Here is a 26360-nt window from a genome sequence, read left to right on the forward strand (position 1 = left end):
ACACACCATAAGACACAATGAGCAACACAAGTCCAAAATGTTGCATCAGCTGTTAAGTGCAGCTGTCCTGAGGAACCTCCATCAGGTTGCAGATGGACATTTGCAAAGTGACATAAAAGCAAATCATATTCATTCTATCAGTTCTGACAGTTTCCTCTGTTTTGCCATCTTTCCCTTCCTGCGGTAATCCCCTTCTTCTTCATTTCCTATATCTCCCCTGTTTCCTCATCCTGTTTGTCTTTCTTAGGTCAATTTACGATGACCAGCCTAATGCCCACAAGCGCTTCATGGAAAAGCTGGACGCCAGGATAAGGAACCATGATCGTGAGATTGAGAAGATGTGCAATTTCCACCACCAAGGCTTTGTGGACGCCATCACAGAGCTCCTGAAAGTCCGTGCTGATGCAGAGAAACTGATGGTAAGAGATATTACTGTAAAGGGGATGCCAGGCCAGAAGAGCCAAAGCAGTACAGTTTGGTCTGCAACCCACATTGGCTGCCATATTTCCCAAAATAGCAGTCATATGACCTCTGCCAACTGCCAACTAGATTTGTTAAGAGAATCAAATTAGATAGAGATAGATGTTTTTCTGTCATTGGGTTTGGTAGACTGGGTATTTTAGAGAGACGTCCAGATCTACTCTGAAATGATCTACTACATCACTGTAGGGCTAGTCGTCATGAAAGATTCACTCCAGTACCCCCCAAAAATGTTTATTACCTTTAATCAAATAATGTTTCAGACACATTTAGAAGAGTTTTTTCAACTCCAACTCCAAAAAAGTGGAGAGACTGTGTAAAACATAAATAAAAACAGAATGCAATGGTTTGCAAATCCCTTTTTGATCTATATTCATTTAAAAATAGTACGAAGACAAGATATTTAATGTTCACACTAGCCCTTTACACTGCAAGATTTTCTGCGAATGTTGGGCCATTTTGCCGGCAAGCTGTGAGCGTTTAGACACACAGCCGGATTGGCGAGTTGATCCGAGCTGCCCAATTTTCCGCCTCGTAGAGTAGTCATATTGGCGGAACCCTTTTAGTTTAAAACGACTGAGGCGGCCTTCCGCCACGGGAGGGGCTGTTGAAGACTTGTGGGAGGAGCTGTTGATGACCGCACGCGCGAGCCACTGGCAATGGATAAACACCTACCTCACAGTACCACTACTGTGGGATAAGTTCAAAGTCCAATCACAAGAGGGTGAGTGTCCATGCGCCGTCCAATAATGGCGCACTGGCCACCTGGCACTCAATATGCTGCTGCAGTGGTTTGTTTTCCAGTGACATTTCAGGTATTAGCTGAGCTATTGAGTATCTTTAAGCTATGAAAGTTATTATTTATTTAGTTTTACTTGTAGGCTAGATTTCTTTGTATTGCTACAGTGATTTGTTTTCCACAGAGCTCTACAGTGCAAGCATTTTACTCGCATTTGCGACTAAAAATAGTTTTGTGCAAGCAAAAGAAATCATTCAGGAGCACGCTGTGCAAGTACAGATTTCAACCAGCAGCAGAAACGAAAGGCGAATTTGACAGGAGGCTCCGCCATATTCCTGTCAAATATGGCGCCATAGTGCTCCGCGGCGCAAGATAACGGCTTACCGGTGACCGAGAAGCCCGGCTCCAAGTCCAATAATTTCCTCTTCGTCAGTGTCATGACTGCCCAAAAGTACCTGAACAGCCGAGCCGTGGCGGCACACAGGTATGTGACGTGTCAGAGGAGAAACGAGCATTTCTCTCTTTGTGGCAGGTAACGGTCCACAAACCTCACCGCACTGAAGGGACTGTTCTTAACTTATCAGAGGAGGAGGGTGGCTGGTTGATTTTTATTTTATTTATTTATTTTATTTTGATCCCCCCTATGTTAATCACTTATTGATGCTGTTGAAGTATGAATAAGTCAATAAGTAATTTATTCCATTGAAATATCATTGATGTATTATAGAAAAGTGATTTATCTTTTTGTAAATGACAAAAGGCACATTTGCCTCATTTTTGTTGTGGTATCGTGATACTACTCAGAACCCTGATACTTTCACTGGTATCGTACCGTGGGTCCCAATTTTGGTACCGTGACAACACTAGTGTGGAAACTAGGCGTTAACTAACCAAAAGTTTTGCATTTAAAAAAATGAAGTGTGTAGCTTCAATCATCCAGGTCATTTAGAGGAAGCACTAAATCAAATGTAACTGGTCCTGCTGTAAATCCTTGAAAACGTTTCACTGCTCATCCAAACTCAATGGAAGAAACTTTTTGGATGAGAATTTTCAAGAATGTGTTAGCACTTGTAAATCGGGCTACTGTCCCATAATGGAAAGGTCATAGGTTCTATTTCCTGACCTACCAGTGCAGCATTACGTTGTTTTAGATAACAGTCTTGGTTTAGTTTCTAGAATTCTCACTTGTCTCTTTGCTTTCAAGCACTCTTGCTGTGGTGCTGCACCCTATCTGAATGAAAAAAAAGAAGCAGCGATTATGTAGTCGGTCCCCCCTTGTTTGGAAGCTTCACTGTTGAAAGGATTGTCATCAAAAAGCCGACTGGTCAATTGGGTCATGGCTCTCAGCCGTGTGACAAGAGCCGAGAGTTCAAAAATCCCCATCCAGAATCGAGAAGTTTGTCACTGAATCTGTGAGAAAGAGCCTGTCACAAGCCATTAAACCCCATGAAAGGCCCAGTGCACCGACGATGGGTTCAGGTCCTCGCTGCCTGGTTAATCTGAATTTGCCTGCCTTTGTCCTTGCCCCTTCATGGACAATGAGCTGATTACAAGGCTGAGCAGCTGCGGTGAGGGAGGTAGAGAGGGAAAAGAGAGGGCATGAAGAGGGGGAGCAGACAGAAAGAGGAAGGACAGATAGACATGTGACAGTGTGTATGGCTGAACTGAGACCAGCTCATTCATACATTCTAAAAAAGTATCCAACTGTCAAAATTAAAAAAAATGAAGAAATTGAAGTGCTTCATATGAGAATGTCATAGAAGAAAACCACAATTTGGGTCTTTGAGTCTTTTTAAAAAAAGAAACCTTAACATGCCAATGATACTCCTTTTCATCAGACTTGCTCTGGTTCTTGAATTTGGTCCATTCAGGACTTTTAACACCGTGGTGCTATCTTGTGAACCAGCCCACTTTTTCACCAGTTTCGATCAGAACCATTGTAATCAAGGATGTGTCATCAATGGAGGTCACTGCACAATACACAACAGAAGAAAACAGTAATGCAAGATGGTAGATCACCTTGATTACCTACAAATTTTATTTTTATTATTACAGATATTTGTTTTTATTCCAAAGAGTCATGGATCAACGATCAATATGACCCCTGCACATTCTTTTTTCAGATGATTTCTTACCTTATGTCTCCATTGTTGCCTTCTCCATCCTCTTTTTCCAACCTGTCTAATATGACACGCACCATTGATGTTGTCACAGTTCAAACTTCAAGTCAAGGCAAACCTGCTATCTTTTGGTTCAAGCTGGGAACCAACTTTTCAGGTTCCAAAACACTTTATTTTTGGTGGGAATGCTCTGAATGGTCCATAGTTAGGTGCGGTAACTGAAACAGAACCTGTTTCATGTATATCACTTTGATCACACTAATACCCTTTTTCCACCAAATTAGCCCTGGTTCTCGAACGATTCTTTGGACCTTGGTGCTATCTAACAAACCAGCCTGAGTTTCTACCAGTTTTGAATGGAACCATTATAATCAAGGATGGCCTATTCAAGTGCTGGAATTTGTTATTTATGTGACAACGCCTGAACGGAACACGGGCTTCACTCCATTGAGTGTGTGTACAGTGCCGTGCTGCGGGTTTGGGCCAGGCTTGGTTATAATTGTCTCGGACTTGGGGTGGGGGGTGCCGTTGGGGGGCTGGGCAGGGGAAACACTGTCTAAGTAACAGAAGGAGTTGCACAATGCACGAGGGAAATAAACAGTAGAAGCAAAGTTGCAGATTACACTGATAACCTGCAAACTTTTGTTCTAAGTTATTTGTTTTTAACCAAAAATCAAGACCCCTGCATGCTCTTTTTTTGCTGATGATTTGTTACTTTATGTCTCCATTCTTGCCATCTCCATCCTCTCTTTCCAACTGATGGAAGATGACACATTCACTGATGTTGTCACAGTTTGTACGTCAAGTTAAGAAAAACCTGATTTTTTGGGGGTTCAAGCTGAGAACCAACTTTTTGGGTTCTTCACCAGTTCATTTTTGGTTGACATGCTCTGAACTGCTCAGAATTAGGTATAAATAAAAATACTTTAATTTATAAATCTAAACATGCAAGATATCTCAATAATAAAGTTCTCAAATTAAAACGTTTGTGTCTTCAACATACAGCTGCTATCTTTAAAAATAGTTCACCAATATATTGTATAGATGAATCCAGGGAAGTAATAAACCAGTGGCCTTTACTTCAGTATTGTCAGTGTCACATGTTTGCGTGTATTGTAGGCACAATATCAAGAAGAACAACAGTAGACTCCAACAGTAGTGGCAAACGTCAACTTCAGGAGAAAACTGGTCATTAAACAAGTAACGTCAGCTAAGTTAATGCTGCTTAGCTAAAGTTAGTAGGCTAACATAGCTAACGTTAGTGGGCTAGCAATACTGTCTAGGGGCTGCGGTGGCCCAACAAAATAAGTAACACAATCAACTAACTGTGGTGTTTTTCTGAAATATAACGTAAGTTGCTCTGATGAGGGCAGTGACCACAAAGAAAACATCATTGTCATTTACCAACTGGTAACTCAGCCGGAATGTGTTGTGGTTGCTCATGGCAATGACAGCTGTTGAAAACATGACAAAACATGTAGGTGTCTTAGTAAAAGCCTTCAAATTTACTTGAATCAATTTTAACTTTAACTCGTCTGTTTATCTTCGCCAACCATTTACTTAAGTTACTAAGAGCAACCACGGACACATCCAGCTGAAAGTCATCAGTTAACACGATTGTTAATCCAGAACTTCAGCAGCTCTGTGTTTTGTAGGAGTGTTTATATTTTTAACTGTAAAGACTTAAAGGTAGGATCTGGAGGATTTTCAGACAAAACAAAATATAGACATATACAAATGAAATCCCGCTTAATCATCACCTATGGGCTTCTACTCATGTGTGGTGGTGACTCTGTTTGCAGAGCTCCTGCCCTTTAACTGTATTTTGATGTTTTTGTGAGCTCGGACCGCTTCTGGGTAGAGATTTCCCCAGCCAATGAGAGAGCGCAGATGCCATGCCCGAGCGTGTCCGAGTGTGCACCAGCGCAAGCCTTGCCTGAACCTCTTCTGTGAAGCCTTCTTCCGTACCTCCGGGCTCCATACACCCGGGGGAGTTGAGCCTGATAGGAGGGGCCAAATTTGAATGTGTGTTTACAAACAGCAACTGGAAAATCCTCCAGACCCTACCTTTAAATGTTATTTGGCAGTCAGTAATGTCCACATTGTATGCCAAAGTTTGTCATCAATTATCTGAGATAATTTAGAAAATCAACAACCATTACTGCTGTCACTGTCAGCAGGCAACAGCAGACACCGTGACATGCCATTACAGTAATGTCTGCGCTGCAAAATGGCGGAACACACGAAGCGGTCGCCGGGTTTGTGTATAAGTAATATATTGCTAAATCATTTCCTATGACAGTTGGTCACTGTTATTTTTAGGAAACATTACTTTAACAGCGGAAATAGTGGTTGGGTGCTATTTCCAACAGGGGATTAATTCACATTTTTTTCCACACTGGGCCTTTCATGGGGTTTTTGGAGCTCTATGGAATAGAGCAGAGAAACTAGGCACGTGCCATTTGTTGACAATAAACAAACGTTTGTAGGAACCATGGGTCGAGGAATAACAGAATAAAAGGAGATATTCTGAGGCTGTACCGTTAAACTGCTGTCTGTGTTTGTTTTGAAAGGGTCAAGTAACGGACACTAATCGAAGACTACAAGAGGCTGGGAGGGAGGTAAGTCCACGTATGCATGAATGTGCAGAAGACAAAAACATGCTTTTTATTGTGCTGTCAGGACATATGCCTCCTCGTTAACTGCAAAAGACAGTTCTGCATTAGACATGACCGCTCTTTAACCCAGTACTTAACAGAAGTGGCCTCTTTCTCATTGTTTCCTTCCATTGTATGCTCCTTTCCTCAGGTGACAGCTCAGACAGAGGAGGTGATTCGCTGTCGGATTCAGCAGAGGAACATGGCCACCACTGTGGAGAAGCTCCAGCTCTGTATACCTGGTACCACTGCTGTTTGTGTATCAATATGATGGTCACTTTAATTCTAGTTTTAGTAAGCTGTGAGTGTTAGCCACCACAGTAACCTGGAGTACATGCATGTTTAATTGTATCAAGGATGTTACCAGTTTAACACCTTCTTCAGATCTTGGGTGTGTTGAATGAGAACTCTTGTGAACTAAATCGGGATTTATACTTCTGTGTCGAAACACCGCCATAACCTACAGCATGGCCTAACTTATACCTCCACAGAAATGTATCTACGTATCACGGCAACGCAGACCTGCTGTTTATTATTGTAAGCTGAAAATCATTTCCCACAGTGGAAACAAAGATTTCATTTCACAGATAAGACACAGTATATTGTGAAGACAATAAAACCCCCACAAAATAGCATTTCAAGTCTTGTGTGTGATTTATCCTGGCTTCATTTAAGTAGAGGAAATCTTTGCTAGCCACTAGGCTAATTTATACCATGTAAAATGCCATAGGCTTGTGCTAATAACATTACCATATTGTATTTGTGGGCAAAATGTGTCCAGCAAAAGACAGCTGCTTTGTCTGTGAATCCTGCGTTGACGTGAAGTCGATTTGTGTACTTGTGTTTGAAATTGTTGCTATCAAGCCATGTTTGGTATGTGTTGTAAGTGTGGTTTGAATCAACTAAACTTTACAGCACTTCGCAGAAACCCCACCACCGACTAGTGTTTTGGAGGTGTAACTGCAGAGTGACACAGACACACCACCGCACAAGTATAAATGCTCACAACAGCATAGGCTACATGCATAGGCTATGGCTTTGGCTCTGCATAGAGCTGACACACAAGTATAAATCCGCCTTAAGTGAAGTACTTAGTACTCACAGATGGCACTTTTAATATAACCTTTAGAAGCTGAGTACGAGGCTGTTTTTTTAATAGAACTGATAGAGCATGTAAGACTCTTGGTTTTTTGGGTGGGACTTAGGACATTTTTGGCTAATAAACATTGAGTCCAGTATGTGTTATTTTACATTTCTATGTATCTCTGTGTGCATGGTATACACATTCTTTTAGAGAGAAGTGAGTGAACCAACCTGCTTGACCCAAGAGACTCTGCCACTGATCCTGTTTCCTGTCTTCTCTTCCTTTGCAGTTTTAGAAATGTACAGCAAACTAAAAGAGCAGCTGGAGTCCAAAAGGTATCCATCTCACAAAGCATCTCAGCACAGTGTGACTGATCTATTATAACTGGGGTATTACAAACAAGTTAGGTTCCCAGATTCTTAAAGAGTAACTTCAATCAAGCTAATAACCTGGCTTGCTCCACCAACCAGTGACGACATCATCCCTTTTTCACTGTGTGCAACTGTGATGAATCGTAGCACTATAATGCCTTGCTACATCTCAGCTGGGTGTGGTTACATGTACATCAGACCAGCTGTGATGTAGTGTGGTGCTATAGTGTTGCAGTACATTGATACTGCACAGGTTTTGGAAAAATGGTTTTGTGACTTCACTGCTGGGTGTTGTTACAATTGCATATCTGATCACAGCTAACCATACTCACCACAGTTGTAAATGAATGAATTAACCGTTTTATTTTTATGTGATTTCGTGTCATTTACGTCAGCCATCCCTCATGGAATTATTTAGACACATTAACACATCAACAACAAACTGACGATTCCAATATCGGAACCTAAAAGTATCTAAAATAGGATAATCAGTTTTGGTTAATTTTGTTTCCAATAGTCCAACACCCATTAACCAGTAACTAAGTGGTTCATTTTTAGGAAAAAATCCTCAAAATTACATAAAATACAGAGGCCTTTTCTTTTACTGCTTTTCAAAATGCTATCTATGTAGAGGTGATGACGTTTTAATGTTTTGTAATGTAAATGTCTTGTCTTTATTTTATTTTCTGCTAGCTTTGCTGACAGACAGCCATTTAGCCTCAGCTTTAGCTTCATTTTGAGACACGAAACCCCTTAAGCATTTTTATGCCTTCGCGCCAGTGATAGCAGTACCTGTTTTCAGGTTGTCCATCCATCCCAACCTTTTGAACATAGTATCTCAACAACACCCTTAGGGAATTTCTTCAGATTTGGCACAAATGTCTACTTGGACTGAACAATGAACATATTAGATTTTGGTGGTCAAAGGTCAAGGTCATTGTGACCTTTTCCATCTTATTTTTGTAAATGTGACATCTCAAGAACATGAGGGAGGGAGTTTCTTAAAATTGACACAGATGTTCACTGGGACTCGACAATGAACTGATTGGATTACAGTGGTCAAAGGTCAAGGTCAATGTGTCCTTGTATCTGACTCATTCTTGTGAACAGCATATCTCAAGAACACCGTATGGGAATTTCTTAAAATTTGACACAAACATCCACTTGGACTGAAGAATAAACTAATTAGAGTTTTGTGGTCAAAGGTCAAGGTCAGTGTGACCTCACAAAACATTTTTGGCCATAACTAAAGATGACTTAAGATTCATGTGCCAGTTATGGCTTAACTTTACACAAATGTCTAATTGGATAAAATAATGAAGCGATGACATTTTATATCTAAAAGGTCAAATGTCATCTTCACTGTGGCATCATAATGTTCTGCATAAAACACTTCTCAATGGGCGTGAAGCATTCATGTGCTCGCAGACATAAATCTAGTTAGCTATTTGAGCACCACTAGCCGTGTTGACACGGTTAACAGTGCTAACAGGTTTAACAGTGATAACATAGTAAGCAATGCTAAAGGGGGTTTTGCAGCTAGATTTTTGCTGCTTACTTATACTGTTGGGTCAGAATAGCGTAACAAGCCGCAATTGTCAAATGAGCAGCACCGCTAGCTAGTTCCCACCAGACCTGGGTGGTCTACAGTTAAGTAGACTAAAGAGCAACAAAATTAAACTACAGACCCACATTCGGAACAGGTCAAAAATATTCTCAGTGTTCACCAAGTAATGGTTAACAACATGATCCATCAAAAATAATATCTACATGTATGTGTCAGTTCATGTCTGTTTCAGTTCATATATAGGCAGTCTGTCATCCATATCAAGTCAAGTCTTCATCTTGCTTTAGGAATATAATTATAAAATGTAAAAATATGATCAACAAGGTATGCAATTAAAGCCCCATCCTCAAGTCCTAATCTGATGTATCATCAGTGAGGCAGGCTTTGGTCAGAGGCAGAACTCTGAACCTCAGTAAACAGTAAAAGACTGCTTTGGAACTTGCTGTCAAGATACTTAAATTACTGAATCAATGGATAAACTGAATGGCTTTTTTTCCATTTTAAGAAGTTTTTTTACCTAGACAGAGCTCAGTAATCAAACATCCCACCAAACCAATCTGCAGCATCATCCAGTATTCATGATGCAGGTTTCCCCTGCTGTGTGGGGATGATTGAACTTCATTTTACCCCATGAACTTCATGTTTGGTTGTATTTATATGCCTATCTGTATAAAGAGGGGAGGGGGGCGTTCACTTTGGACAGGAAAATAATGACCCTTTCTTGTTCATTACTGTGTACCAAAGGAAGAGGCCATTCACTGGCAGGACAATTGACCCTCAGTGTGCCCTTGTTCACAACAAGGCCCCCTCACTGCTGCTCTGTCACGGCCCACAGCCAATCCAAGGCAATTAGACCATGCTGGCCACCTTGTGGGATTTGTGTGTGTGGAGTGTACATGGAGCACTAATGACATAGCCTATACACTTACAATACATTGGAATGAGCTTGTATGCCTCAAATGCACATGCTTTTCTGTACTGTATGTGCCGATGGCCAGGTCACATTCTGTTCAGTGTCCTGCCACTTGCAGTCTTTGTATCCTCCGTCCTGGTGCTCTGCACTCTGACAAACCTTTTCACTGTACAGTTTATGAGGCTGTCTTCTGTTCATGTGTATACAACACATTTTACACTCACTGACCGACCAATTAGATCCCTTCACAGCCTGCCTATCAGCCTAATGATGGGAGCTCAGCACACTGACCCAAGGCTGAACCCTGGTGATGTGTGCACACTGAAAGACCACAATATCTTTATAACACAGGTAGGGTTGGGACTCGTTAGGATTTTAACAATTCTGATTCCTTACCAATTCCTTCTTAACGGTCTGATTCCTTACAGATTCCTCTTACCGATTCCTACATTATATTCATTATACTTGCTATACTTTTCAATTTTCAGTTTTATTTATAAAGCCCAATATCACAAATCACAATTTGCCTCACAGGGCTTTACAGCATATGACATCCCCCTGTCCTTATGACCCTCGCAGCGGATAAGGAAAAACGCCCCAAAAAAAACCCTTTAACGGGGAAAAAAAATGGTAGAAACCTCAGAAGAGCAACTGAGGAGGGATCCCTCTTCCAGGACGGACAGACGTGCAATAGATGTCGTACAGAACAGATCAGCATAACAAATTAACAGTAATCCACATGACACAGTGAGACAGAGAGAGAGAGAGAGAGAGAGAGAGAGAGAGAGAGAGAGAGAGAGAGAGAGATGCAGGTAATGACAGTAGCTTACAACAACATTATTGAATTAATAATATTATAGTTATAGTTCTGGCTACTGTGGTACAATATGTTGAAAGTATGTATTAATATCTGGCAGTATACATGTGTGACAATAGTCATATGTGTATAATAACAGTAGAAGTATGACTAATGATAACAGCAGCAGCAGCAGGAGGCATCTGGCAGGACCACGGCAGCAGCACAACCACACACGTCACGCTGTCCAGGCACCGCTGCGATATGAGTTAATCTGAGAGACAGTGGAGCACAAAGGCTCCGGAGAAGAAGCCGAGTTAGTGACATCCAGAATGGCCGAGTTAGCAAGATGCAGTAATAGAATACGAGAGAGAGAGAGAGAGAGAGAAGGAGAGAAGGTGCCCGGTGTATTATAGGGGGGTCCTCCGGCAGACTAGGCCTAAGTCAGCCTAACTAGGGGCTGGTACAGGGCAAGCCTGAGCCAGCCCTAACTATAAGCTTTATCAAAGAGGAAAGTCTTAAGTCTAGTCTTAAATGTGGAGATGGTGTCTGCCTCCCGGACCGTAACAGGAAGATGATTCCACAGGAGAGGAGCCTGATAGCTGAAGGCTCTGGCTCCTGATCTACTTTTGGAGACTTTAGGGACCACGAGTAACCCTGCGTTCTCAGAGCGTAGTGTTCTGGTGGGATAATATGGCACTATGAGCTCTCTAAGACATGACGGAGCTTGACCATTTAGAGCTTTATAAGTTAACAGTAGGATTTTAAATTCGATTGTGCACAGTACAATTAGATGAAAATACACATTTGTGTGTGGTGTGTATTTCAGATTTAGAGCTTGTATCATCTCCCTGAGAATATATAGCCTAACAACAAAAAGTGATTCTCTGATTTCTACAGTAACACTATTACCTCAAATTAACCACAGAAATGTAATAAAAAATACTTATATGCATTCATGCTTGGCCACTGTTATTTACGTGACAACACCTGAACATAACACACACAGGCACACTGGCTGTTTGTTTCTACCGCTCCCCTCGCTGGAAGCGGACCTCCCGCCGCCCGCCTCCGCCTTGATTAAATGCTGAAAATAAAATAAAAGAGGGAGACAGGTATTCCTATTTTATCTTATTTTGTTATATGTCTCCCTCTCCCCTCGCTGGAAGCGTCGGACCTCCCGCCTCCCACTCCCGTCTCAAACACGGAGGTCTCCCTCTCCGGGGCGCCAACAGCGCACGCCCGGCCTGTTAAATAGCCTGTAACCATGACAACTGTGTGACACAAACTCAGTGCTTTAGTGATTAGATAATGTCGGGCTCGGTCGGGTTCGGACAGAAATATGCTGCCCGTGCGCACTCTAATGGAAATGCACGTGACAATCTAGGAACCGTTTGCAGGAACCGTTAAGCCAAATGTGATGGAACCAGTTCCGGAACCGGAACTTTGGACCCGGTTCCAAAAAAGAACCGGATCCGGATCCCAACCCTAAACACAGGTAGCCCAATAGGCATTGAGAATAACATATCACACTTAACTACAGGCAATGTCTGCTACTTTATTAAGGGAATTAAGGGAAAACTTCAATCACACATCAGATCTTGATAAATGAATTATTCAAACTGAAAATCTTCACTGATGTACATTGTATAATTTGTTGAGAACAAAATGACATAACCAAACCAAAATCATCAACCCACTGAGGGCTTCATTCAAAATCACACTGAAAATCAAAGTGAAAAATCACAGGCTGATCCAACTTGCGTGAATTTTATCACAGAAACTCATAATGTCACTCAATAATGTGTATTGCGTCCCTGTATGCACTCCCGACCAAGACAAAACGTTTACATGTCATTTTCTATATGTTCTCTGACATTTATCCTAACAATATGAGGCGGTCTTTGTGGAAAAAAAGCTTGTTTAGTGGACTAACTTTGCACTTGAAGGTTGCCCTTTCACTTAAGTTTTAACAGGTCTGACGTTACAATGCGCCCCGGCTGTATCTAGGCTAACGGCTAACATGCTAACTATTATTTTTATGTCACTAGTCACTTGAAACAAATTTAGGACAATAGGAGACAGGTTGAAATAAACCGAAATTTCCCTTTAATTTGTGGTTAGGTTTAGGCACCAAAACCAGCAGAGCTACAGAGGTCTGGTCAGCTCACTTTTTTTCTAACTCCGCACCTCTAGATTCTTGTCATTTTTAAAGTTGTAAGTCTTCAGACCCAACTGACACTGACTCCACTGTCAGACTTCACACAGCTCCCTCTGAAGACAATAAAGGCAATATACTACTTTCTTAATGAACAATAATCCCCAACACCTGGGAACACACTGGGCTTCCAATGGGGCCAGACTGGGGTCAGAATCCACAGTCCTCATCCTGTGTGAAAAAATTAATTCTAAGTTTATCTGAAGATAAAATGAGGCTTCAGCTGTCTGAGTTAGATAAATCAAGTAAGCATCTTCCAAAGTTAAAGGCTCTTTAGTGTGTGAACTTTGACAAAGTCAGACTGCTGAAGACTCAAATGAGCTTCAGAACTTTGGAATATGTTTTTGTACAGAATGATGACTATACATTTTTACCACCATTACATACAAGCTTATTGGAAAGGGATCTTCTAATGGCCACTGTCAGTACAATGGGAGGAATGACTACAGGAAGCAACAACTGCTTTAGTGTTCTTATGGGCGCCTGACTATTGTTTTGATACAGACTTAAAAAATTATCGTCCTATCCTTTAATGGTTATGATTAAAGGACCATAGCTATGACTGCATTTGACCTTTGCTATATCCTTTTGTCTCTGCAGATACTATGCTGCGTTGAAAACTATGGAGCAGCTGGAGAAGGTCTTCATTCCCAGGTAGGATACCTGGGTTCTTGAACATTTCACAGAAAATCTTAAAGTAAATATATTTATCTCCCTGCAGCTTCAAATATGGGTCTGAATAGTTTGTAACTTGGTTCTCTTGGGTTCACAGCAGTAAAAACATCCCATTGGTGACTCCCAGTTATGGCAAAAACCCAGTGTTTCGACTTCGACCAATAAATCACTAAAATAATATATATTGTATAGATTATTTATAGAGTTCCTCTGAAAAAGAAAAGGGCACCGATCTAAACTGTAACTGCACAAAATCAGGTTGGTCTTTGTTTAACCACATCTAAATTTGACAAGGAAAACAAGACAAAGCAGCCATGTGATATGTTTACTGTAGTGTTGTTGGTCATAATGTTGTTGGTGGTCACATTATGATACAGTGATTGGAACTTCATTCCAAATTTTTAAAATGTACAGTCAGATATTGGTGTTGTAATGCAGTTTTGGAGGATGTTAATGATGACGGCATGCGACACTGCTAGGTATAAGCAAAATGTATAAACTACACACAGTTTTGAGCAATTCAGCAGCAATCTGCAATCACTTGTATATTTACACATTTAGTACAGCCACAGCAACATAGTTATTCACTTGGAGTCATGCTTTTGGCACTCCAGAGAAAAATACCTGGCTCATTAGTATGGTTGTGCAATATGATAAAATTTTCAACCGACCACTGTTAGCCCAACAATGAGCCATTGCCTCCCACCCCCACGATGTAGTGTCAGCTTTGAGATGTGTTTAAGCGGCGAGTTTGCTAATATATAAATGAAATTAACTCTCACAAAATGTCAAGAAAGGTACTATTCTTACACCTGTTTTTCTTTGTAAAAAGAGAAATCCAACGGTACACTTTCTGAATTCAAGTTTCTCTTTTCCAATCAAACTGAAACTAGGGCATGTGTCCACAGAGCTTTATTTGTTTTGTTTTGTTGGTATTTTTTGTTCAGCAAAAAATTGCTGGCAGGGCACTGGGGAGAGTTTCACCCCAGTGCTTCATAAAAAAAAGCGTGCTGCACGTGGGTTTTATTTCTATGATAACAATATCTAGTCATTAACATCAGCCAGGTAGCTAACATGATGCTATAAAACAGAGGGCTGACACAATTAACTCCAAGCTTTCAAATCTAAAAGTGAGTAAAGAACGTTCACCAGCAATATCTAGTGTCTGCCAATCGATCAGCTCCCAAAAATTAGCTTTTCTGTCTGTGTTGTAACAGTAGATAATACCCCACTTGCAGACCTCAGACAGTAGCATGCTGAATGAGAGGCTGTCATGGAGTAGTCTCACATAGCCAGACCTGTCTCCACTCTTTGTTGTAACGCTGTGCAAGCTGCTCACTGAGCAGTGGCTCTTGCTCATTCTTCAGAGGTAGACCATTAAATTAGCAAAATAAAATGACAACAATCACCCCAAAAATTTGCCCAACAAAAACAACCAGCAATGTACTCAGCCTTTTGAAGATAGCCAATGTATTTGTCCAATTGCTCAACCCTACTGTTTAGCTACTAAATGGCCCACTATGTTCCCCAGTTCACTAACTGTGTCTGTCTGCTGATTGGTGCTGGGCAGGTAGTGTACACTGGGTATATTAGAGCTTTTTATCTGAAAAAAAGCTGATGGGAGCGCGGAGGCTGAACTGAGATAGAATGTTGTTGTTAAACCAAATCAAAGAGCTAAAAATTGTTAAAACATTTTTTAGAGTTGAGGGGAATTTCAGAGGTGGTGATACTATTCTGTAGGTTTGTCACCATTCAAATCAGTGTAGCTTTACTATTGATTTCTTCTTCCACTCCAGAAAGCTGTTTCAACAGGTATTACATCTGATTGAGAAACAATAAGGCCATTGCATGGGAAGTAAAATATTTTTTGTTTTGGAATTTAAAAAAAACCAAAACTGGTACATAAAAAAAAGTATTACAGGGAGTAATACTGATACATCCCTGGTGACAGTAATGTTGCTTGGGTATTAGTAGCATGACGCTGATGGGTAGATGGTCTTATTATTTTATTTCATTGATTTGCCAGCTGTTGTTTTGTGTTCTTTTTCCATATGAAATTAGACAATGCTGGTTAGATTAGGTAGCAGTTCTGAAAGTGGACAGACCTGGACTGGTTGTGTTGTGTCTCCTGCAGGGTGAGTCAGTACAGGTTCTGTCAGATCATGGGTGAAAACCTGCCCAGACTAAGAGAGGAGATCAAGGAGATCTCCATGTCGGACCTTAAAGACTTCCTGGAGAGCATCAGAAAGCACTCCGACAAGGTTGGAGAGACCGCCATGAGACAGGTATAACAGTCTGTGTTACTAACAAATTCCCACAATCGATGTGAGAGTGTATTGTATTGTATTGTATTGTATTGTACTGTATTGTATTTATCAGCTCATTGATCTGTGTGTGTGTTGTATGTCTTTCCAGGCACAGCAGCACAGGACCTTTAACAGTGCAGTAGCCAAACAGGCCAGTATTGGCCACTACACCAAGCCTGTGTACTCCCTCAACGGACGAACACACACTCACACTCACAATGGCCTGATGATAGACGACGACACAGGAGATGAGGAGGAAGCAGATGAAGAGGTAAGGAACATTTTGTGTAGTTGCGTGTGACAGAAAGTGATCATTAAAAAATAATTGTATTAATTTTTTTCCTAAACTGGGTTTTAATTCCTTTTTATAAGACGGCTGCTTAATGTTAATAGAAAAGGCAGATGGATAAAATGCCATGGATTTCTCAGTATTGAATCTAGATACAGTGCTGTTTATGGGTATTTGAGTTCGATAATATGGACGTATTTTGTCATGTTGCATATATTAAGCAGCTCTGTAAGATAATTGTAAAAGCGCTGCATTTACTTTCCATGATGTAAGAAGTTTATTTTCATAGTTTTCTACCTGTTTTCATTGGTCACTGTAAAATGCATATACAGTGCCCTCCAAAAGTATTGGAACAGTGAGTCCAATTCGTTTACTTTTGTTGTCGACTGAAAACATTTGGGTTTGCCATCAAAAGATGAATATGAGACAAGAGATCAACATTTCAGCTTTTATTTCCAGGTATTTACATCTGGATCTGATACACACCTTAGAAGATAGCATTATTTGTAATGGAACACAAAATTTTTAGGTGAGCAAAAGTATTGGAACATATAAACTTAAAATAGATTAAAGTGAATGAGACTTAATATTTAGTTGCAAATCCTTTGCTTTCAATAACTGCATCAAGCCTGTGACCCGCTGACATCACCAAACTTTTGCATTCTTCTTTTGTGATGCTTTTCCAGGCTTTCACCGCAGTCTCTTTCAGTTGTTGTTTGTTTTGGGGGGTTACTCCCTTCAGTCTCCTCTTCAGCAGGTAAAATGCATGCTCTATTGGGTTTAAGTCTGGAGACTGACTTGGCCAGTCTAAAACCTTCCACTTCTTGCCCCTGATGAACTCCTTTGTTGTTTTGGCAGTGTGTTTTGGGTCGTTATCTTGCTGCATGATGAAGGATCTCCCAATCAGTTTGGTTGCATCTTTCTTTAAATTAGCAGACAAAATGTTTCTGTAGACTTCTGAGTTCATTTTGCTGCTGCCATCATGTGTTACATCATCAATGAAGATGAAAGAGCCCGTCCCAGAAGAAGCCATGCAAGCCCAAGCCATGACATTACCTCCACCGTGTTTCACAGATGAGCTTGTATGTTTGGGATCATGAGCAGATCCTTTCTTTCTCCAAACTTTCGCCTTTCCATCACTTTGGAAAAAGTTAATCTTTGTCTCATCAGTCCATAAAACTTTTTCCCAGAATTTTTGAGGCTCATCTCTGTACCTTTTGGTAAATTCCAGCCTGGCCTTCCTATTCTTCTTGCTAATGAGTGGTTTGCATCATCTGGTGTAGCCTCTGTACTTTTGTTCATGAAGTCTTCTGCGAACAGTAGATTCTGATACCTTCACTCCTGCCCTCTGGAGGTTGTTGCTGATGTCATTAACAGTTGTTTCAGGGTCTTTCTTTACAGCTCTCACAATGTTTCTGTCATCAACTGCTGATGTTTTCCTTGGTCTACCTGTTCGACGTCTGTTGCTTAGTACACCAGTGGTTTCTTTCTTCTTCAGGACATTCCAAATGGTTATACTGGCTATGGGCAATGTTTGTGCAATGGCTCTGATTGATTGTCCATCTTCTCTCAGATTCACAATTGCTTCTTTTTCACCCATAGACAGCTCTCTGGTTTTCATGTTGGTTCCACCTCTAAATGCAGTCTGCACAGGCAAAACCTATCGTACCCAATCTGAAACTGATCTCAGACATTCAGTGCTATTTATTGTTTGAATAATCAATGTAATTGGGATACACCTGGGCAACAAAACACACCTGTCAGTCACATGTTCCAATACTTTTGCTCTCATGAAAAATGGGTGGGTTCAAACAAAAGGTGCTATCTTCGAAGTTGTGTATCAGATCCAGATGTAAATACCTGGAAATGAAAGCTGAAATGTTGATCTCTTGTCCCATATTCATCTTTTGATGTCAAACCCAAATATTTTCAGTCTACAACAAAAATAAAGGAATTGGCCTCACTGTTCCAATACTTTTGGAGGGCACTGTAAGTAAAATCTAAGAAATATTGTTTTCCTTATCTGTATCAAACAGATTCTTACAGCTCAGGACCTTGTGGACTTCTCACCTGTCTACAGGTGTTTACACATTTACACTGTGCTGGTAGGTGTGCCTGCAACCATTTTTCGAATATATTTTTGCATTCCATATCATTATATATACATATGTATACATGTAAAGGCCATCAGGCAACAGCAAAACTATTTTGATCTTATTGTTATTGTCAGTAACTTGTGGGCAGGTAATTGAAGTCTGTTGTATTTCTCTGTCTGCAGGGTGACCGAGAAACATTTGAGAGCTACTACAGGAAACAAAGGAAAAAACAGGCCAGGCTAGTGCTGCAGCCACAGGCTAACATGGTGAGCAACACACAAACATGCTCAAAGTACCTCAATAAATTTGTAGTCCAAACCAGGAATTACCATTCCCGACTGACCGTATTCTATTGGACAAATGTTTTTGACAAGAAAGGTTAATCCCAAAGACGTGGCAAAATTGGTAGCCAGTTAAGTAACTAAACAAATAAGGCAGCAATAAACAAACCCTTCCAGTTGTTAACTTGGGAAATATTTACAATTTACAAAAGAAAAAAAAACAAACATAAAGCTCTGAATTCCACATCTGACTATGCAAGAATTAGTATTTTTGTGATTTGATGCTCCTGAAGTTTCAGAGTGGTATACCATTATCATGAACACAGACCTTCAGTTTGCACTGTAGCAACTCGAATTCAGCCAGCGCAAACCCCAGTAAACTTTCTGTTGCTGCCATTACACAGGTAAGACCTGGCGCTGCTGCAGGCCACCAGCCCGCTGTGACTGCCAGCGCTGGGGGGTTTGCGTTGAGTTGCCGCAACTGCAAACTGAAGTTCCGTCTTAAGGCAGATTTATACTTGTGCGTCAGCTTAGCCATAGCCTACACATGTGGCCTATATCGTTGTGAGCATTAATACTTGTGCTGTGTTGTTTCTGTGTCACTCTGCAGTTACACCTCCAAAACATTAGTTGGCGGTGGGGTGTCTGTCAAGTGCTGTATAGTTTAGTTGATTCAAAACACATCCAAAACACACACCAAACATGGCTTAATAGTTTAATAGCAGCTTCAAACACAAGTCAGCTTCACTGTAACTCACAGGATTACAGACAAAGCACTTGACTTTTGCTGGACACAATTTCCCCACAAACACAACATGCTAATGCATATGGCATTTTACATTGTATAAATGAGCCTAATGGCTAGCAGAGATTTCTTCTACTCATGAAGTCAGAAACAACAGAAACATTTAACAAAGGTCATGTTACAATATTCGGCTCATTACAATTCCCGAGGTTTAACAGACAACACACATTTCAGCCATTCTCAGGGTGTGTTTTGTGGAAATTAAGTGTTTGTGCTCCACCACAATGTTGCACTCGTATGTTGCTGCTCGTATGGAACGTCAGGGAACTTCACTGCAGGGTCTTTAGCAGTAAGTTTGGTCGGGAAATGTGAGATATTTGTGTCACACACATCTGCATCTTCATAATCAGAAACAAGAAAGTGAGTTTGATGACTTGCGGGAAACTATGATAATTGGTCAGATTTGCTTAAAAGTTGTTGGACAAAAGAAATTACAGGGGATTGGTTGAATTTGCATTACATCCAAGAGGGGCTGAGTATAAACAGTTTGCAAACCTGCATTAGTTTGCTCAACTGCAAAGTATGATTCATGCATTGCTAAGGGGTATAAAGTTTGCATTTTTGCAACCACGCTTCTTCGCCTCCACCATGATGTCCGCACTAAGAATACTGCACGAGCTTGTTCTTATAGCTTGCTAGTCGTGTGTGAGATAGTGCCACAAAGCGTTATAGTCTTCTCCCAGGAGGTCCTACCCGCTCACCAAAGTTACATTTTACAAGAGCAGGCACTCGGGGTTGCAGTGTGGGAATGAAAGAGGCGCCATTCTTCCTCCTGCAAGTCAGTGTACCATCGAAATGATTTTGAAGCTTCTTATTTTAAGTTAAAAAAGTTGCATAATGTTGCTCTCAAGCCGCAATGTGTACAACTTGGAAAGTTCTGTCTTTGTTGCTCCCTGGTGGTTGTATCTAAAGGACACTATGGCAAACAGCAGTGCATACTTCTCTCCCTATATGCATTTTATTGTGTTATTTCTTTGGATTTTTGCCTTTATTAGACAGGACAGACGTGAGGGTTATGGGGGGAAAGAGGGGGGATAAAATGCAGCAAAGGGCCGCAGGCTGGAATTGAGCCCACGGCTGCTGTAGCAAGGATGATGCCTTTGTACACGGGATGCCTGCTCTAACCACTGAGCTACTGGGCACCCCAAATATGGTTACCTCTGGCTCCAAAAATATATATGGGCATTGTTAAAAGTTAAACCAAAGTCTTGCATCACTTTTTGTTGTCAAATTTTGGATGTTAGAATTTTACTGAACACACCAACAATGTAAAACAGTCCTTTCTCACAAATGCAATACCAGTTGATGACCACCACAATGATATAATATTTTATGCATTGATGTACTGTGTGTAAACATGGCTTTCTGTGTGTGTATGTGTCCAGCATGAAACAGTGGAAGGATACAGAAGATACTTCAATCAGATTGTAGGGTAAGATGTTCCTCCAATTTTCACTTCATTGCTACGGCACACAGTTTCATTTTTAACAAAACATCCCTCTGACTTTAAAAATCAGTTTCATTAATGTGTCAGTCAGTTGTGTTTGTTTCAATACAACCAAAAATAAAGGTATTGAGATGTGTGTGTTTTCTGTGTGTGTCAGATTCTTTGTTGTAGAGGACCATATCCTCCATGCCACGCGGGGGCTAGTGACCAGAGCTTTCACTGATGAACTGTGGAACATGGCCCTGTCCAAGATCATCGCTGTGCTTCGCACACACTCTGTAGGCCCACACGCGCGCGCGCACACACACACACACACACACACACACACATATGCATGAACACACACACAAACAGCAGGGAGTGGACTGTGAATGAGGATGAGACTGTTTAGAGTTAATAGAGATAATAGAGCCTGCTGTGGATCTATTTATCCTGGTAGAACCTTCATTCACAGGCCGATACACACACAGACACACACACACCACTGCAGAGGTCAGCACACCCACAAACCCACTAATGATGTCACTCTCAAGAGAAAAGGTCAAAACACACATACGCATGCTGCCAAAGAGGAGGTCATTGGGGCCTTAATGAGAGACAGATTGCAACAATAACAGCAGATTAAGAAGGCATATTCCTGGCCGCTGGGCTCCAGTCAGTTGTAAATGAGCCAGAGGATTATGCAAACAGGCCAGAGAATGGGGCGCACAGCTAGGGGTGAGAAGACTAACAAAGGCCCTGGTCTCCCCCCTGGCCTCCAGGCCTTCTGCTGGGCCATGACAGAGGCAGCTCCATGCAGCCAGAGCCCTTACAACCACTGCATGGTCAGCCCACAGGGAGCAAGTCCACAAGCCAGTCCACCTCTAATTCAGTGTAAAAATGTCAACCATCTTATGGGAATTAGTAACAGGTCTTCATACTGATAGATCTTACAACATTTTAATAAACACATCCCTCACAACACAACTGTTATTAGTTTATTAATAATGAAACAAATGAAAAGAATAGTTATAATAATTAAAACCTCATGTCATATTCACATATAGCATGGGTCAGAACATTGTACATACAGACTGATAAAACTGTCCAAACTGGTGAGATATAGTCTTGTCACTGCTATGAGGTGTTGCTGTGTAGTCTAGCCTCCAGCTGATTGTTGTTATGTGTACATGTGTGTCTGAGTAAACAGAGAGGCAGGCAGCCGCTGCTTTACGTCAAATCTCAGGCTGTGTTCATTTACTCTGTTGATTTACACACTCCTGAGTTTGGCAGGATACTTGTCAGTGTTAAGGGACTCAACTGTGCTGCTTTCAGGGTCATAAATCACTCCAGAAAAATGGAGAGACTTTGTTGGTATTGATGGACCCTTGGGTAAGCCCCTCCCCCCCAGTTACTGTTGCTATGCCTGTCAAGCTTTCTGTTCTATCACTGGGGGACTAAAGGCTAAAGCTTACAGGTCCAAGAAATAAACATTATTATCCCTACCAATAGATGATCCATACAGAGGAAATGGAAAATAAAGCAACTGAACTGTTATTGTATTCCAGTTTAGAGATAGTTACCTCAAAACCCACATGGGCTAGTTAAGATTATTATTATTATTATACTATAATGACTATAAAATAAAATACTTTTACCATTAGAGTAGTGTGTTATAGAATGAGTCCTAAAACCTGTAAATGAGTTAGCATATTAACACTCCTGGTTCCCTTGTCGTAAAGTCAGTGGGTTTTGTTATTGGGTTTTGGTTAGATGTCTAAAATAAGGTCTGTGGTTGACACAAGCTTAAATGTCCAGTGTGAGGGATTTAGGTGGATGTATTGGCAGAAATGGAATGAAGCAAAATAAGTATGTTTTCCATAGTATCTAATCTCTTGAAAATAAAAAATTGTGTTTTTGTTACCTTAGAATGAGCAGTTTATATCTACTTAGGGCAGAGATCGGCAGCCTTTACCATTAAAAGAGCCATTATTGGCCAAAATCTGTCTGGAGCAGCAAAACATCTTTGAATCAAGGTAACAGCCTATTAAGTCTAAATTAGCCCATCAATGTCATGAATAGGTCTTAATGAGCATTCATTTATATGATCTACTACAAGGTGGCTACTTTGCAGATTCTGCAGGTTTTGTTACCTTAATATACATATATATATATATATATATATACATATATACAGTACAGGCCAAAAGTTTGGACACACCTTCTCATTCAATGCGTTTTCTTTATTTTCATGACTATTTACATTGTAGATTCTCACTGAAGGTATCAAAACTATGAATGAACACATGTGGAGTTATGTACTTAACAAAAAAAGGTGAAATAACTGAAAACATGTTTTATATTCTAGTTTCTTCAAAATAGCCACCCTTTGATTACTGCTTTGCACACTCTTGGCATTCTCTCGATGAGCTTCAAGAGGTAGTCACCTGAAATGGTTTTCCAACAGTCTTGAAGGACTTCCCAGAGGTGTTTAGCACTTGTTGGCCCCTTTGCCTTCACTCTGCGGTCCAGCTCACCCCAAACCATCTCGATTGGGTTCGGGTCCGGTGACTGTGGAGGCCGGGTCATCTGCCGCAGCACTCCATCACTCTCCTTCTTGGTCAAATAGCCCTTACACAGCCTGGAGGTGTGTTTGGGGTCATTGTCCTGTTGAAAAATAAATGATCGTCCAACTAAACGCAAACCGGATGGGATGGCATGTCGCTGCAGGATGCTGTGGTAACCATGCTGGTTCAGTGTGCCTTCAATTTTGAATAAATCCCCAACAGTGTCACCAGCAAAACACCCCCACACCATCACACCTCCTCCTCCATGCTTCACAGTGGGAACCAGGCATGTGGAATCCATCCGTTCACCTTTTCTGCGTCTCACAAAGACACGGCGGTTGGAACCAAAGATCTCAAATTTGGACTCATCAGACCAAAGCACAGATTTCCACTGGTCTAATGTCCATTCCTTGTGTTCTTGGCCCAAACAAATCTCTTCTGCTTGTTGCCTCTCCTTAGCAGTGGTTTCCTAGCAGCTATTTGACCATGAAGGCCTGATTGGCGCAGTCTCCTCTTAACAGTTGTTCTAGAGGTGGGTCTGCTGCTAGAACTCTGTGTGGCATTCATCTGGTCTCTGATCTGAGCTGCTGTTAACTTGCCATTTCTGAGGCTGGTGACTCGGATGAACTTATCCTCAGAAGCAGAGGTGACTCTTGGTCTTCCTTTCCTGGGTCGGTCCTCATGTGTGCCAGTTTCGTTGTAGCGTTGATGGTTTTTGCGACTCCACTTGGGGACACATCTAAAGTTTTTGCAATTTTCCGGACTGACTGACCTTCATTTCTTAAAGTAATGATGGCCACTCGTTTTTCTTTAGTTAGCTGATTGGTTCTTGCCATAATATGAATTTTAACAGTTGTCCAATAGGGCTGTCGGCTGTGTATTAACCTGACTTGTGCACAACACAACTGATGGTCCCAACCCCATTGATAAAGCGAGAAATTCCACTAATTAACCCTGATAAGGCACACCTGTGAAGTGGAAACCATTTCAGGTGACTACCTCTTGAAGCTCATCGAGAGAATGCCAAGAGTGTGCAAAGCAGTAATCAGAGCAAAGGGTGGCTATTTTGAAGAAACTAGAATATAAAACATGTTTTCAGTTATTTCACCTTTTTTTGTTAAGTACATAACTCCACGTGTTCATTCATAGTTTTGATGCCTTCAGTGAGAATCTACAATGTAAATAGTCATGAAAATAAAGAAAACGCATTGAATGAGAAGGTGTGTCCAAAATTTTGGCCTGTACTGTATATTTAATTCTTTGTGAATCAGACATCTGAATTTACAAATCTAATTAAAGGGATAGTTAACATTTTTTTGAAGTGGGTTTATATGAGGTGCTTATCCATAGTCAGTGTATTACCTACAGTAGATGTCTGTCAGCACACTTCCAGTTTGGAGAAGCAGGCTGGAGTCTGACATGGAAGCTGAGCAATGTATTGCTGTCGATGGGGGTCAGGGACAAAACATATTTCAGCCACCTAAAAGAAATCCCACTTAAAAAGTGTATATCAGTTCAAGCGTATACAATATTGAGAGTATTTTCACCAGTTCACCTTTCTGTCAGACAGCTTGTTCCAATGGGTGAGCCATTAATGGCATCAGTTCCACATCATTGCTCTCTTCAAAGCCACCAGACTTCATTGACAAAAATAGGGATTTTGGCTTGCTGAACACAGGAGCTGCTGGTCTACCCATGCCTTGATTAGTTATTTTGCTTGTGTTATTGTGTGACTTTGGAGAAACTTACCTAACCCTTTTAAACACCACAGTAACAGTAACACAGACAAACTAATTGATCGAGGCAACAGTAGACCTGAGACTTCTGTGCTCAGGGATGTTAAATCACTGTTTTTCTTAATGAAGTCTGGCTTTAAAGAGAGCAATATAATGGCCTCAGTTTCCCTTCGGAAATCGCTGTCTGAATGAAACAAAGCAGTGAAAATACTCTCAATATAGTTATGCTTGAACTGATACAAATATATTTTTTGGTGGGACTTTTTTTTAGGTGTGCTGACAGACAGCTACTTCAGGTAATACATTGACTATGGATAAATACCTCATAAAAACCCCACTTCAATAAATCTGAACTATCCCTTTAACATTTCTTCTTAATAATTTTAATATTATAGTTGCTGCTGTTGTCAAGGGATTTTTTTCTCCTCACCTGCCACTTTTGAGAGTTGTTTGGTGATGACTATGTTTGTTATTTGCAGTCATACTGTGATGACCCAGACCTGGTCTTGGAGCTGAAGAACCTCATAGTCATCTTCGCTGACACACTACAGGTTGGTCGGTTCAGGGCTCATCTTAAAATCCTATGTGAGATTAACTGAGATTAACAAACACACTCAATGTTTTATATGTTTGTGTCTAGGGTTATGGTTTCCCAGTGAACCGGCTGTTTGACCTGCTGTTTGAGGTCAGAGACCAATACAATGAGACTCTGCTGAAGAAGTGGGCAGTGGTTTTCAGGTGGGCTTTGCGGATGTGTGTGTGTGTGTGTGTGTGTGTGTGTGTGTGTGTGTGTGTGTGTGTGTGTGTTGACCTATAATAGGATTTCCATCCTTCATTTTACATGTGAGATAATCACATGAAACCAAGCAGGTAGGGATATCCTGTTTATTTTGCTTCCTACTCAGCAAAGACAGAGGTTTGTGTTGTGCTTCTTCAGGAGTTAAGCTTTTAGAATGAACATTTGTAGAGCCGTGATTCCTGGCACAACCTACTTGTAAGGTGCATGGAAAAGAGAAGGCGGTCTTAAAAGACCAAAACTCCAGCAATACATGTAGAATTAAAAACAACTTTATTGTAAGACCAATGTGTTGACCCTAACGGCAAATGACTTTTCAAGCGATTTCACCATTGCAGACAAATTTCCAGTGCTGGAGTAAAATTATGACAGTTTTACCTCAGTTGCTGCAGACTCCTGTGATCTCAATCGTTTGGCATAAGATGGGCTTAAAACTTA

The 26360-nt window shown here is 41.0% G+C and overlaps 1 protein-coding gene across 4 annotated transcripts in view; it reads left to right on the top strand.

Annotated features, from left to right (window-relative positions):
* exoc6 (exocyst complex component 6) overlaps positions 1-26360 on the top strand; it is an 80698-nt gene that overhangs the window by 20232 nt on the left and 34106 nt on the right. For all 4 annotated transcript variants that reach the window (XM_033611507.2, XM_033611509.2, XM_033611511.2 and 1 more), the window contains exons 2-14: positions 248-419; positions 5913-5960; positions 6148-6238; positions 7370-7415; positions 13546-13599; positions 15755-15905; positions 16036-16197; positions 18252-18320; positions 18494-18577; positions 20783-20829; positions 21002-21122; positions 25606-25677; positions 25767-25864. In XM_033611507.2, the coding sequence (XP_033467398.1) occupies positions 248-419; positions 5913-5960; positions 6148-6238; positions 7370-7415; positions 13546-13599; positions 15755-15905; positions 16036-16197; positions 18252-18320; positions 18494-18577; positions 20783-20829; positions 21002-21122; positions 25606-25677; positions 25767-25864 (1215 nt within the window). The remainder of the gene's footprint in view (positions 1-247; positions 420-5912; positions 5961-6147; positions 6239-7369; positions 7416-13545; positions 13600-15754; positions 15906-16035; positions 16198-18251; positions 18321-18493; positions 18578-20782; positions 20830-21001; positions 21123-25605; positions 25678-25766; positions 25865-26360) is intronic.

The sequence above is a fragment of the Epinephelus lanceolatus genome, chromosome 21 (assembly GCF_041903045.1).
Source record: "Epinephelus lanceolatus isolate andai-2023 chromosome 21, ASM4190304v1, whole genome shotgun sequence".
Classification (NCBI taxonomy): domain Eukaryota; kingdom Metazoa; phylum Chordata; class Actinopteri; order Perciformes; family Serranidae; genus Epinephelus; species Epinephelus lanceolatus.